General features: G+C 32.9%; 1 protein-coding gene across 10 annotated transcripts in view; it reads left to right on the top strand.

Moving 5' to 3' along the window:
* The window catches only part of LOC148623848 (spectrin beta chain-like), an 89,822-nt gene that overhangs the window by 47,995 nt on the left and 26,021 nt on the right, over positions 1-15,806 (top strand). For all 10 annotated transcript variants that reach the window (XM_088566051.1, XM_088566053.1, XM_088566052.1 and 7 more), the window contains 22 exons: positions 17-162; positions 703-817; positions 2,877-2,987; positions 3,212-3,595; positions 3,758-4,012; positions 4,632-4,817; positions 5,113-5,268; positions 5,671-5,859; positions 6,045-6,131; positions 9,848-9,966; positions 10,412-10,640; positions 11,123-11,244; positions 11,631-11,691; positions 12,047-12,148; positions 12,322-12,510; positions 12,706-12,783; positions 13,115-13,378; positions 13,596-13,742; positions 13,896-14,033; positions 14,362-14,487; positions 14,958-15,088; positions 15,364-15,550. In XM_088566051.1, the coding sequence (XP_088422177.1) occupies positions 17-162; positions 703-817; positions 2,877-2,987; positions 3,212-3,595; positions 3,758-4,012; positions 4,632-4,817; positions 5,113-5,268; positions 5,671-5,859; positions 6,045-6,131; positions 9,848-9,966; positions 10,412-10,640; positions 11,123-11,244; positions 11,631-11,691; positions 12,047-12,148; positions 12,322-12,510; positions 12,706-12,783; positions 13,115-13,378; positions 13,596-13,742; positions 13,896-14,033; positions 14,362-14,487; positions 14,958-15,088; positions 15,364-15,550 (3,522 nt within the window). The remainder of the gene's footprint in view (positions 1-16; positions 163-702; positions 818-2,876; positions 2,988-3,211; positions 3,596-3,757; positions 4,013-4,631; positions 4,818-5,112; positions 5,269-5,670; positions 5,860-6,044; positions 6,132-9,847; positions 9,967-10,411; positions 10,641-11,122; positions 11,245-11,630; positions 11,692-12,046; positions 12,149-12,321; positions 12,511-12,705; positions 12,784-13,114; positions 13,379-13,595; positions 13,743-13,895; positions 14,034-14,361; positions 14,488-14,957; positions 15,089-15,363; positions 15,551-15,806) is intronic.

Genomic DNA, 15,806 nt, shown 5'->3' on the forward strand with positions numbered 1-15,806 from the left:
TTTTAACTTCTTTCAGATCCTGAGAAATCGTTTTGATGAGTTCAAAAGGACTGTTGAGACAGGTTCAGAGAGATATAGTAGATGTGAGAGATTAGCAAAGTGGCTGTTAGAAGATAATACTCCATATGAAGATGAAGTTAAAGAAAGACAAGAGCAACTCAGGTATTATTTGGTAGTATTTTTTATCCCTGCACTACAAACTGGACAAGGCGTATACCTTCACCATTGTCTGTCTTTATATCGTTCCTTCGTTGCATTGTTATGCAATTACACTGTTTTTTGGGTTTTTTTTTTTTTTTACTTTTTAAACTCTTACAGTTTGATTACAGATCAAGTTAATGTTTCAAATTCGTTTCAATAATTTGTATTAAACTTATAGGCCTTAGTTATTGTAAACAACACCTTTCTTTACTTATATTTATACAATTGATGATGTTGTCTTTATTTTTTACATGTATATGATCATATCTTAATAGGTTATAGTTTGTATTTTGTTCTGCTTCACTTCAGTTATCACAGCAAGTTAAAAATGACTAGTACTGATTTCAATATAAATCTTGGCTACTGAGTAGTTTAAATAGACATTGTCCTACATTTTGCTAGTGTGTCTTACTTCATTTCTACAAGACCCCTCTACGATATTTTTGACGCTGTCTTTCAAGTTTGAATAGTTGTCAATTATGATAAAAAAATTATTTACAGGGACAAGTGGAATCAGTTACTAGAACAAATAGAAAATCGTGACATGAAGTTATACGGTGCTGGTGAAATCCATCGATTTAACAGGGATACTGAGGATGCATTACAGAGAATACATGTAAGTGTAAAAAGAATTCAAACATATCATTAAATGTAGGTTTAAGAGGGAAGTGATACTGATCATTACACTTAAGATGGAATTTAAAAAAAAATTTTTATCTTTTTTTTTTTTTTTAAATAAAACTTTACTATTACGGGAGACAATCCATATTTAGTAAAAATCAGTGCCATTTTTATACCCCACGCAACAAAGTTACGAAGGGAATAATGTTTTTGACCAGTCTGTTAATCAGTCCATCTTCAGTTTTTCGGACTTTTTTTCTAAATGCTTGCAAATATTGACATGATTTTTGGTATATTAGTTCACCATTATAAGTTACAGGTCAAGTTTAACTTAAGTTCTGCTCCAGTGATTTTTACAGAAATTACGGGCCTTGAACTTAGCAAAATTCACAGAAATAACAGTTTTCTGGAATTTTTTCCTAATCGCTTGCAGATATTGACATGATTTTTGGTATATAAATTTACCCTGATAAGTTATAGGTCAAGTTTAATTTTCGTTCTGCTCTTATGATTTTTATAGAAATTTTGTTCCACTAAGATATTTACTTTGGATTAACTAAAACTCAAAGAAATCACAGTCTGGAGTTAGAAACTACCATTCTGAGTAACAGAATTTAGTTAGAAGTGAAAGGTCTAAAGCCTAAAAAAACACTCTTATTTCTTTTTTCATTGGGTCCTTGTACATATATTTCTCTTACAAACAAATATACTTGAGTATCCAACATGGGGACGTGCGGGTATGTGAGTGCGCTCAGTATGGTTCTTTAATCATCTTAGTCTTATCATTTTCATTAATTTCAGGAGAGCATTACATTTGCGAACTTTTTGTAATTAAGGACTGTTACATTTGCAAACTTTTTGCTCCTACGTTTGCAAGTTTTTTTCATTACATTTCCGATCCAAATGATATATGCTATTAAATTTTGTATAGACTTTATAAGAATATTAATATAACAGTTCAGATATGTGGTGTGATCTGCTTTGAAGGAGAACAACAAATGGTCTTGAAGCATTTCACAGGCATTATAATGAACAATTCAACTCAGCACATTCATCTGTCTTTGTGTTCCTTGAAGTATTGCTTCAAATTCAGGCCGTGAACTATATAAAAATACAAGGTATTGAAACAATATTGCTTCCGAGAAAAGCAGAAAGAGAAAAACTAGACTTTCTCCTGAATCAGTTTGAACAGTTCACGAAGGGTGTTATTGACAGAGTTTATTTTGTGAAAACCCTTGGTTTTAAGTTTGCCACCCCATCCAACTTGTAAAACTGTGATACACTGGTGTAATTGTGGCCGTTTCATTTAACTATTTTTTAATTCTTGGTTGTCATTCCATGTGCATGTGTGTGTGTTTTTCATTTCAGAAATGTATATTTTAATAAATTAAATAGTGGTATATATCCTATTTGTAACCCTACTTTCATCCCAGAGGTGTGGCTAAAGCATTGTAAAGGTGCATATTTTCAAAAAGTTCACAAATGTAGAATTATAGAATAGTTCGCAAATGTAATAAAAAAAAGTTCACAAGTGTAACATAAAAAGTTTGCAAATATAATAAAGAAAGTTGTCAAATTTCAGAGTGTTTTGAGTTGTGAAAAGCGTATTCTTTAGATCTATTATGTAAACTGACAGAACAATCAATAATGAAATTGTAATGGATGTCAGTTGTAAAAAATCATGAGAGTTGTTCAACTTCCAGGGTCAAAATAGTCAATACAAGTTTTCCAAACCTTTATTTTTAATCAGATACTGTAAATGGGAAAATGTTTGTTTTAGTTTTGCCTTGTTTCATAAAAACATGTAATAATTTTTATCAACGATGATACAGTGAAATCTCTTTTTTTTTACTTTAAAATTGGTTTGGTTTACTAAGGTTCAAAATACTATCGAATTGACATAAAGAAACTTAAGATGTGTTTGGTTTAGAGAGAGATTGTCAGGGTTCAGTTTAGGCAGTTTTCACTGTAGAATGGTATGACTTACAGTCATAAATTTTATGTGTATGTGTTGTTAACATAAAAAACTGACAAGACTTGTTTCATGTTTATAGGAGAAGTATGCCAGTATACCTGATGATACGGGGAAAGATTTAGCTACCACTCAGATGTACATAATGAAACATGAAGGTTTTGAAAATGAACTAATTGCTTTAGAAGCTCAGGTAGGATTTGAAAAGTGTTTATAATCTAGACAGTTAAAATTGATGCCTTAAAAGCAGAAAATTGATATTTATTTTATTATTTAAAACTTGTCAATCACAATGTGAAATAGTCGACATTATTTGATAACAGTTGTTAGTATATTTCAATTGACTGAATTGTTTTAGAGTATTTTCCGTTGAATTTCATAAAAAATTAAAAGGAATCTAATACTCTTTCTTCACAGCTTCAGGTATTGATAGAAGATTCCAAAAGACTACAGGAGACATATCCAGGAGAAAATGCTCAACAGATAGAACAGCTCCAGGCCTCAGTAGTAGAGAACTGGGGAGTTCTACAAGACAGGGCCAGTCAGAGGAAAGATGAATTGTTTGCTGTGGCTGACATGCACAGATTTCTTGCTGATGTTAGAGATCTGTTGAGTTGGGCCAGAGAGATTGGGGATGAGATGTTATCTGAAAAGACTGTTAGAGATGTTCATGGTGTTGATATGGTCAGAGCTAGGCATGAAGAACTGAAAGCTGAAATTGATGCTAGAGAAGATACTTTTGCTACAATAGAACAGACCGGAGAAGCTATGATACAAGATGAACACCCTAGCTCTGATGAGGTGAATGGTGTTCTAAACTTTTGACATAATTTTATAATCAGTGTGATGTCTTTACAATCAAATTATATTAAAGTGGAGGGGGGTCAGATTATGTAAATTTCTGTCATTGTTTTGCATTATTTATTGTTTTTTGAATCTAAGAAGAAAACCCTCTTTTTGTAGATAAAAGAGAAAGTAAAACAAGTTGAAGAAGCAAGAGATAAACTTAGAAAGACATGGGAAAGCCAGAAACAATACTATGAACAGCTGTATCAGTTACATGTCTTCCTAAGAGATTCTGAACAACTGAACAATCTGAGCTCTTCGCAAGAGGCTTACCTAACCAGTGCTGAATATGGAGATACTGTGGATGCTATTGATGGACAAATCAGGCGACATGAGGCTTTTGAGAAAGTATTGGATGTACAAAATGAAAAGGTAAGATAATAAAATGCCCTACCTATAGGAATTTTAATCATTTAGGGTTCCACTCTCTGTGTGTGTCCACATAATGTTTATATTTGAATTGAAGAGAGTTTTTTCTGTTTGTTTGTCTGTATATGTGCATCTTGCATCCCCCAACTCCTCTCAAACCCCTTGACTGATTTTGATGCAACCTTATAGGAAGTTTTTTTTTTTTGTTTTTGTTTTTTTTTTGGGGGGGGGGCATTTTATATACATAGTTAAGTAGGTAAGGCATCTATTGTAGATATTCATAAAGAAAGGTAAAGGCTGGGTCCCTACAGTACAAAGAAACTATTTCAAATGAATGGCTTTACATGTACACATTTCGTAAGCCCAACTTCTCCTAAAATACAGTGAATTCTGATGATTATAAATAGGTTTGTCATCTTATGTTGATGTACATGAAGAAATGTCATTACAAAGGGAAATAAATTAAATTTAATGGTTTGTCATGAGGAAAGTCCAAGTGAAGCTTGAGTATTCTCTTTGCGTGCTTTCTCAAAGTATTTATAGTTTCATCATTATTGTCTTTCCTAGGAGGAGTTGAATGATAGAATACAATTTGAGGTATATTTTTGATTTTTTCTTAAAGCTAAATGCCATTCAGAATCACGGGAAGCAGATTGTTGAGAGTAAACATTTTGAAGCTCCAAGGGTCGAAAAGGTCATGGAAGAAGTCACACTGAGGCGAGAAAATATTAAAACCCAGAGTGCTGGCAGACATAGGAACTTGGATGATTGTATGCTTTATGCTCAGTTCAACAGAGATGTTGTTGAGGTTTGGTTCGAAACTTGCTTATTTCTTACCTTCTATTTTCCTAATTTTTTTTAAAAGTGCTTTAATTGTATTGTTCCTCATAAATATTTTATAAAATGACATAAAATTCTGACCATTTACAGAAGGTAATAACAAGCAAAGTGTTTGGTATTAGTTGCATGATCTGATCCTAACTATCAGGATTCAACAAAAAGGAGTTTTGTATTCACAAGTAAATATAGTTCAATGGTTTTGAATGAAAAATAAATCTACTAAATTATGTACTGTTAAATATAATGATTATTTAATTTGTTAGACTGAGGGATGGATAGATGATAAGTTAAAGGTGGCTTATGAAGACAACTTTCAAGATGTCACAGACTTAGAGTCGAAGATGAAGAAACTTCAGAAACATCAAGCATTTGAGGCTGAGTGTGTGGCTAACACAGACAGAATAGAACAAATAAAAGAGGTTGGTCATTGATATAATCCTTGTTCCTCTTGTAGACTTCTCTACTCAGTGTCAAACAAAATTTTGAACAGATAATAAAAAATTTCTCACCACCTATTGGCACCTAGCAATATTATTAATGGTGCTTTTAAGAAACCCAAAATATTTATGTTATTAGCTTTCAATTTCAATGTGAGAAGTATGTTCAATAAGGGCAGATAGGGTAACATTGGGATGAGCTGTAGAAGGTTTCCAAATCTAATGAAGAAAATCAAAATTTTTAGATTGCAATAAGTACTAAGTCAAAAACTAAGTTAAAAAATATTGTTTACTAATGTGATTACTCTGTAGGTACATTTTACATCTGAATATCTGTTATTTTTAAAACTTGTTTGATTAATACTAAATCCATATCTTTTATAGCAAGGAGATGTTCTCCTGAAGAAGAAACACAAATCTGACGAAGTAAAGCAGTCTTTACAGAGACTGATGTCCAAATGGAATGAACTCCTCAAGGCTTCTCATGACAGAGGAAAAGGTCTTGTGGAAGCTAGAGATATCTTGGAGTTTAATGAACAAGTTGATAAGGTGGAAATGTGGATTAGGGAAAAGGTAAGCTTTTAAAATTACATTCTTGAAAGCAACCTTGCATGTTATTCCAGGTGATCAATTTAGGCTCCAGAGAGCCTCAAATTTTAGGTAGCATCTTTCATGTGATTGCTAACTAGACTATATTTTTTAAGAAAATGATTAAAGTACCTGTACTTTTTACTGATTACATTACTTTATATTTTCAGGAGTTGTTAGTTAATGCTGGTGATCTTGGCCGTGACTATGAACACTGCTGTGAGTTACAGAAGAAGGCAAATGACCAAGAATCAGCTGTAAGTATAATTGTCTGTGAGGTACCCTCAACTGTAGGTATAGTGGTCTGTGTAGTACCACCAACTATAGGTATAGTGGTCTGTGTGGTACCTTTGACTGTAGGTATAGTGGTCTGTGTGGTACCATCAACTATAGGTGTAGTGGGTTGTGTGGTACCATCAACTATGGGTAATGTGGTCTGTGTGGTACCATCAACTATAGGTATAGTGGGTTGTGTGGTACCATCAACTATAGGTAATGTGGTCTGTGTGGTACCATCAACTATAGGTATAGTGGTCTGTGTGGTACCATCAACTATAGGTAATATGGTCTGTGTGGTACCATCAACTATAGGTAATGTGGTTTATGTGGTACCGTCAACTATAGGTATAGTGGTCTGTGTGGTACCTTTGACTGTAGGTATAGTGGTCTGTGTGATACCCTCGACTAGGTATAGTGGTCTGTGTGGTACCACCAACTATAGGTATAGTGGTCTGTGTGGTACCTTTGACTGTAGGTATAGTGGTCTGTGTGGTACCATCAACTATAGGTATAGTGGTCTGTGTGGTACCGTCAACTATAGGTATAGTGGGTTGTGTGGTACCGTCAACTATAGGTATAGTGGTCTGTGGAACCTTTGACTGTAGGTATAGTGGTCTGTGTGGTACCACCAACTATAGGTATAGTGGTCTGTGTGGTACCGTCAACTATAGGTATAGTGGGTTGTGTGGTACCACCAACTATAGGTATAGTGGTCTGTGTGGTACCATCAGCTATAGGTATAGTGGTCTGTGTGGTACCTTTGACTAGGTATAGTGGTCTGTGTGGTACCCTCAACTAGGTATAGTGGTCTGTGTGGTACCGTCAACTATAGGTATAGTGGTCTGTGTGGTACCACCAACTATAGGTATAGTGGTCTGTGTGGTACCGTCAACTATAGGTATAGTGGGTTGTGTGGTAACAACAACTATAGGTATAGTGGTCTGTGTGGTACCACCAACTATAGGTATAGTGGTCTGTGTGGTACCTTTGACTGTAGGTATAGTGGTCTGTGTGGTACCCTCGACTAGGTATAGTGGTCTGTGTGGTACCATCAACTATAGGTATAGTGGTCTGTGTGGTACCGTCAACTATAGGTATAGTGGTCTGTGTGGTACCGTCAACTATAGGTATAGTGGTCTGTGTGGTACCACCAACTATAGGTATAGTGGTCTGTGTGGTACCGTCAACTATAGGTATAGTGGTCTGTGTGGTACCACCAACTATAGGTATAGTGGTCTGTGTGGTACCTTTGACTAGGTATAGTGGTCTGTGTGGTACCCTCGACTAGGTATAGTGGTCTGTGTGGTACCGTCAACTATAGGTATAGTGGTCTGTGTGGTACCATCAACTATAGGTATAGTGGTCTGTGTGGTACCTTTGACTGTAGGTATAGTGGTCTGTGTGGTACCATCAACTAGAGGTATAGTGGTCTGTGTGGTACCTTTGACTGTAGGTATAGTGGTCTGTGTGGTACCATCAACTATAGGTATAGTGGTCTGTGTGGTACCTTTGACTGTAGGTATAGTGGTCTGTGTGGTACCACCAACTATAGGTATAGTGGGTTGTGTGGTACCTCCAACTAGAGGTATAGTGGGTTGTGTGGTACAATCAGATGTAATCATTATGGCTTTTTAGGTCCATTAACTATATGGCCATTGTTTTTCGTGAGATTTTATAAACTTTGATCATTTGTTAATTTTTATAGTACAGAAAGGTTTTTGGTAGACACAAAAATGGTCTAATTTAAGATGCCTTTTATGAACAGTTAGAAAGTCATAAAATTAGTCTGAATGAATGCTTTGTAGTAGGAAATTTTTTGATCATTAAATTTGGGTAATTTTTCATGGAAGTAGGCAATGTGAAAAGTAAAGCTTATCAGATTTTTTTTCTAATCATTTATCAACTTACTTCGCACCTGTGAAAACTACCAGATATATTGTATATGATGTACACAAATGTTATGAATTATTTTCTCTCTTAATTGTCAACTTGTCACTTAAAACATGGCCCTATGGATGATGGTTATCTTGAGTTGGCATCATATAAAAGCTTCTATAGAGTGTATGCTTTGTTAACTAATGTACAACAATTCTTTATCACATTTTCATGAGAAAAGCAGTAGAGGCATATCCTTGTAATTGAGGCCTTTAATTGCTGTTGATTAGGTAGTTAGACACTGCATGCCAAATTTATGTTTCTTAATGTTGTTATTTTATAGAAAACCCATTGATTTTGATTTTCAGGATTCAGTTAATGTAAGAAAGAGTAGTATTTATTTTCCTTTTTTGTTCACTCAGTTCCTCCTAGCCTGTAGATTTAGCATCCTTTATATTTTACTGTTTGATTGGACTGGATTGTAAGACTTGTTGCTCTTTAAGAACTTTAATTTATGCCATTTTATTTAATTTTTTTTTAAATTCTGAATAGGATTTTCTTATTTCAATCACTTTTGGTTAAGGGTTTATGAATATTTTGTTCTTAATATTGCTTGCCTTTTGAAAGCTGTTTCTTTTCACTCTTCAATAATGGCTACAAAGTTCTCTCTGATCTGTTAAAATAGACTAAGTTCGGAACATTTTTTTCATATTATTCTTAAATGTCTTTTTCTTGCTTTTAAGTTTAGCTGCATTGTAGAAAAAGCTTGCATGGTGCATGAATAGTCATCAAACCAATTGCTTATTTACCTGATATTGAACATCCAAATGTTATGTTTTACCTGCTTTTACATTAAAAATATGTGTATCCTACATGGTAAAATGCAGAGCAGATCTATATTCACATTGTTTCCCCTGCACACACCAATCTCTTCCCCCCAAATAAGACTTTGGTTTAGCTCCTTAATGCCATGGTTGGATTTTAGGATAAGTTTTATATTGGTTGATCATCAAAATGGCTTATGTATGAAGACTATATTATTGTCCTTAAGACTGCCCAAGGTTCATAATGATCAAACAAAACTGAAATGTTTAACCAAGTTTAACATATATTTGGTAATTTGATTTTTGAAAGTTTTCTCTATATTATCTGTGTTGGTTTCCCCTTCAGTCTAAAACCTCAAAAATGTTCATATTTTCGAGATAAAGAGTTTCCTTGTCTGTGTAATTGATAGAAAGTGTTCATTGAACATATATAAAAGTTATTTCAATGTGCTGTGTTATGTAACACTATTCACATATCAAGCGGGAAGTTGTTTGGAATAGACATTTAAATGATTTTTCCCTAGTCAGTGATTAATTAAGTACCATTCCATATAAAATACTGATTAAGTGATTCATGGTGAAGAAAAACGCACTGAACAAACGTTGCCTTTCCTTTTCAATTTACTTTTGCTATACTTTTATGTAACAGTTGTCCTTTCCATATTCAGATCTGTACTTTTGAGAAAATTATACATTTGTCTCCCACTTAAATCAACCAAATTGAACAAAATCAAGAACGATAACTCTTGCAAAGTGCTAATTTCATGTACAATCTATATAAATTTTATCTCAAAAGTGCAACCACTAAATGAAAAACTATGAATGGTTATGTGATCAGTAACTGCTCCTGAACAAGAAATAAAACTGAATTCAGTGGGTTTTTGACATGCATGAATCACCTTCTGTCCGATTTTTATATAGACTGCTAGTTAATATTTCCCATATCCCATTCCAGTTTTGCTGGCAGATATCTGTAGGAATTATCATTTTTACAGGGCATTACTGTAGACAATGGTAGAATCAAATCTATCAATGATTTGGCTGATAAACTTATCTCTCAAGGAAGAACTGATATATCGAAAGTCAAAGAGAGAAGAGATGCCATGAATAAAAAGTAGGTTCTTGTTTTTTTCTTATGTATAAATTGAAGTAGGTCAGTATCAGGGTGGCATTTAAAGATTACACCAGATCTAGGCATTCTCCTATTGTGTTCAATAATTAGCACATTCATATATTTAAGTGTGCTCTTTCAGTCACTGAGTTAAGAATTGTGACATGATAAAGAACATATCTTGCTTATATTGATACCCACTGTTGTCAACACTTGTCAATTTGTATGTCTTTGTACACCCAGATCTTAAGAGATGTAACAGATTTACTTATCATCTGCTAAATAGAAAATTTCTGATGGTCTTTAAAATACATATATAAGAAATGAAACTGGCATCTGTACATATAGACTTTGAACTTACTATATCAGACACAAGTGGACCATCGAATGTGTAAATTGAACTTCCTAGACATCAGATTTTGATATTCTGCCACTGTATGTACTTCAGATGGAAAGACATTCTTGGTGAACTTGAAGCCTACAAAGTAACTTTATCAGGTGCTTTAGAAATCCATGCATTTAACAGAGACATTGATGACATTAATGATCGTATGAATGAGAAAGCTGTTCTATTATCCAACGAGGACCTTGGAAAGGATCTGCCTGGTGTAGAGGCCTTACAGAGGAAACAGGAGGAGATAGAAAGGGATATGTCAGCACTGCAGAATCAGCTAGAGGTATGGTTTAATGTTGATTCTACAGTGTGTTGTTATAGAAATAGATTTCTATGATTATTAATCTTAGTTTGTTGTTTATTGACCATTTGAGAAAAGAATGGAATCATTTCAATTACTTTGTTCTGTATTACAGTTATACCAACATGCATATTACTCAACCCTCTGCATTTAAATTGTCACACTGCATGTTATTTTTAGCACATTAAAAATGAAAACAACTAGTTAAATCAGTGCCAATGACTTCATTTTTCTTGACTGGTGAATGTTTTTTTTGAAGCCATGAAATATAAAGGTCTAAACATAAATCTAAACTTACAATTTGAGATAAGATGTTATGTTTTGTCATCAGCTGTCAAAATCAACCAATCAATTGAGTAGAAAAATTACTGACACAGTAGAAGGAATTGTATACAGCAGTTTGAAATAAAGGATAACAGGGTAAGAAATAGAATGCTATTAATGTGTTCTATATTTACTTACAGAAACTAGAATCATTAGCCAGTAAATTATGTAAGAAGTATCCACAAGAAGCTGAATCTATCAAAGCTAAACAGAAAGAAGCTGATGAAAATTGGGAGAAATTGGAAGACTTATCAGATAAGAGGTCAGTATGGGCTATTGGTTGTATAAAAAATGGTTTGACTTGATACTCTACTTCAGGGTTACATTGTTGTCATCTAACAGTGTGATAATGGTTCTATTTGGTGAATTAAAACACCATGTGAGAGCAAATACCAGATACCCCAAAATGATATCAGTACTTTTAGTGTTATCCAGTTTATAAAGTATTAATTTTTGAAACCGATGTGATGTTTTAACTGTTACATTTATCCCAACAGGGCTGTAAACATATCACAAGTCAAAATGACCAATTCTACTAGAATGCAATGTTGCTGTATAAACAAAAAATCACTCATGTATTTACTTGTTTGTCATTGTTTAATACTTTTAATTTTCATATTCTTGAATATATATTTTATTTATTTGTAGAAAAATGATGTTGTCAAAATCATATCAACTCCAGAAATTCTTGCATGACTCAAAGGAGCTGGTGAGAAAGAAATTACATATTATACTGATATAAGATAAAAGTGGCATAATAGAATATAGTTTAATACTGCAATGTTTTTTTTTTATTTGAAAAATGCAACTGCCTTAAAATTGCATTATTAAAGACTTCTTTTATGGAACTTTTAGCCTTACTAATGTGAGATTTGTCTCAAAATGACAAAAACTATTCTCGCTGTCACCTTAAGTGACACATTTGTAATAATTGTTTTTGAATAAGCCGTATTTTAAATGTCCCTGGCAGGTGTCTTATTTATTGCTGTTTGTTGGACTTTTTTTTCTGACATTTTAAAAATTGGTAAAAAAAAATACTGACATATTGCTGATGTACATTTCAGGTCTCCTGGTCAAACAATATGATAAACACCATGAATTCTGGAGAGTTAGCTAAAGATGTGCCTGAGGCAGAGGTATTCTTACAACTTCATCATGAGAGAAAGGTATGCTAATAATGAGTGAGATTCAAAGTATTCAAACCAAATATATATTCCATAGAGTTTGAGGTTGACTTTCTTGTTAATATTTTGTGGTAATTATAAAGAATTGGTCATCATATTTTTTTGTTCATATTACAATTTTTTTATGGGGAAGTAACTATATTTGTTGTTTTCAGGCTGAAATTGATGGTAGGAAGCCCCATTTTGCTGCTGTCAGAGAACATGGCAACAAGTTGGTTAGTGAAAAACATTATGCTGCTGAGGATATACAGAAAGCCATTGGTCAGTTGGATAAGGCCAAACTCTCTCTCAATGGTGCATGGGATAAACGCAATAACCTTTTGACCCAGTGTCATGACCTACAGGTAAGCTTATTCTTATCTGAATGTAATTATAATGTCGTTACTTGTATTTATATTCTTTTGAAAAATAGATACCTGAATTATTTATTACTACTAGTGTTGGTTTTGTGGTCCAGGAAAAATTAAAATTTTGACATTTTGGATAAAGAAGTATCAGATAATAATGAAAAGTACTGATTTTATATATCTCATTTTTAGATGTTTAAAGAAACAGCTGAACAAACTGAAGCTTGGATAGCCACAAAAGAAGCATTTCTATCCAATGAAGATCTTGGGGTATGTAGACTAAATTGTTTTGACTGAAACTTGGAAGTGAGAAATATTTAAAGTTAAAAGTCTTTCAATCTTGAACCTATTTTTCTGATGGAAAATCATACTTGTTTAGTAATTGATATATACACCTGAAGGTCAGAAAAACAATTCATTAGTCTTAAGATCACTGTCATCTGTTACAAAATTTTCAAACAACCCTTATATGGCCACATTGTGTAGAAATTGTATCACCTTCCTAGTATATTTATGTAGAAATTTTTTGATGAGCTCTTATTTTTTCAACAACAAAAAATTAAACTTAATTTTGGTATCCTATATTTTTTCATCATTTCAGAATACACTGTACAGTGTAGAAGCTCTGATTAAAAAACATGATGGTTTTGAGAAAATGACAATGGCTCAGATTGACAAAGTTGATGATATGAAACAGTTTGCAGACAATTTAGTCGAGAACAATCATTATGCTGTCAATGAAATTACAGATCGTTGTCAAGTAGTGCTTGATAGATACAAACGTTTGCTGGACAGTATGTCAGCAAGGAAGAAAAAATTAGAAGATTCTAAAAAATATCAACTTTTCTTAAGACATTTATATGAGGTATAGTATCATTTACAATATTGATTAATTATTTGTAAATGCAGGGAAAAAAACAAAAACCCACTCCTAATGAACAATGGAGAAATATGTTGAGTCCCGGATAATAGCACTACACAAACTGTTGTTTTCGTATTATTTGCATATTAATTTTTGTTACATAATGGCTAATCTAATTGTTGGAAATGATGGAACTGTTATTCTTTATCTCCATTTACAGGTATCAAATTGGATAAATGAGAAGTTGCAAATAGCTTTGGATGAGTCGTACAGAGATCCCACAAATCTTCAAGCCAAGATTCAGAAACATGTGGCATTTGATGCAGAAGTGTCTGCTAATAGGAACAGGGTTGATTCTGTTAAAGAGGTAATCACTCAACTTATTTTACAAGAATGTGTTAATGCTTCAATGTACATGGAGAACAAAGCTTTTTAGTTTGAGTTAAAATTGGGAGTTCTATAAATCTCAGATCAATGCAGACATAACAAGTAATCATTAGCTTTTTGTATTTTTTTCCAGGAGGGACAGGGTTTAACTGAGGAGAAACACTATGCTTCTGATGATATCAAGAAAAGAATAGATGAGTTAGAGTTGAGCTGGCAGGCTTTGATAGCTGCTAGTGCAGAGAAGAAGGACAGACTTCAGGATGCTTACAGGGTAAAATATTAATGATAGAAAAATGAAAGATAACAAAGGATTTTTCTCTGGTCACTGATGAAGGATTATATTATATCTGTTAAAGATATTATTGAGTTTATTTAAAAAATGGTTCATGTAATTTTGTTTTTGTCTATGATAGAATGATATGTACACATTTTTCTTGTTACTTTGGTACATATGCAGAATATGACTGAATAAAATAAGTCAATTACTGTAAACATATTTATTTTTTTTTTGCACTTTTCTGTTGACAGTGAAAATAGTGAAAATTATTACTTTTGCAGTAAATCAAAATGGCCATTGAATTTCCTAGTTTTTGTTGTAGGCACTAATGTTTAACAGGGTTATTGATGACTTAATGGTATGGATGGATGAGGTTGAAAACCAGTTGTCTTCCGAAGACCATGGACAGGATCTGACATCTGTTAATTATCTTCTAAAGAAACACCAGGTTATTTATTAGATGATATACAATTCTAACTGATTTCAAATGATGATTTAATGAAACCTTCATTCACAATATATTAAAGGGGGAGTGCAAATATTTTAAAAACAAGATAAACTACAAAAGACTTTCAATTCATGAATATCATATAATGTTGGTTAAAATAGAATAAAGAAAGATAAATAAAAAATACTGAAGAACAAATTAAAATGGGACATAAAAAGAGGGTAAATCCATATCCAAAAGCATGTCTGAGAACATGTATACTGACAAGGATAAACAAGGAAAAGATTAAAATATACTGATGAGCAGCACAAATGGGGATTAAGTTTTTATGATCATACAGTTCCCTGAAAGAAACTTAATACATGTATTATGTTTGGAATTATGCTTAGCTTTGACAGAACCTAGAAAACCAAGATTATTATAACACTGAAAATAGAAAGCTAACAAGTATTATTATATTGGTATTATAGATGTTAGAACAGGACATTTCTAATCATAAAGAGAAAGTTATGGATGTTAAAGATACTGCTCAAGTCTTTAAGGACACTAAACATTTTATGAATAAAGAACTACAAGCCAGAGCTAAAGAAACATCTGAAAGGTAAGACTGAATTCAGAAGAGGGCAGTGATATTTCATTTTAATGGTACAGAATTTTTAAAGATAAATTTGAGCTTTATTTTTTGTCAAGGATGCAGGGTCAGGAAATTTCATATGTATTAGTAATGATGAGAAGCCATAAGTTTCTACTGATAGCTTGACTTGAGTGACTCTCCTAATTGAAATCAAAGGTTAGAATTTTATCTCTCTGCCATTGTATGCTCATTTTCATGATACTCATTTTTTATGTAAAATATTCTTTAATTGTGTATTTCAGGTACTCTTCATTAACAGAACCATGTAAGATTAGAAGGGATAACTTGGAGGATGCCCAGTTAATGTATCAATACTTCAGAGATGTTGAAGATGAACTAAAATGGATAGAAGATAAGAAACCTTTAGCAGCCTCTACAGAACTTGGCAGCTCATTGGTTGTAGTACAGAATCTGATGAAGAAACATCAGGTTTGCATTCATTTGTTTTGGTTTTAAAGTAATTTTAGTCAGTATATCTGTTTACGGAACATTAGCTGAATTTCTTTTCTTAACTTAATTTGAATGTGCAATGAATGTCAATTTAAAGTACACGTACCTGTTATGATCAGGAAAATGTGGATTTGAAAATTGTTGTGTATCGACTTAATACTATTTACTGTAAACATATTAATTTTCACGGTTGCTAACTTTCACAGATTCTGTCAAGTGAACATATTCACAGGTA

The sequence above is a fragment of the Perna viridis genome, chromosome 2 (assembly GCF_037379345.1).
Source record: "Perna viridis isolate PV_CMFRI_1.1 ecotype Kerala chromosome 2, ASM3737934v1, whole genome shotgun sequence".
In the NCBI taxonomy this organism is placed as follows: Eukaryota; Metazoa; Mollusca; class Bivalvia; order Mytilida; family Mytilidae; genus Perna; species Perna viridis.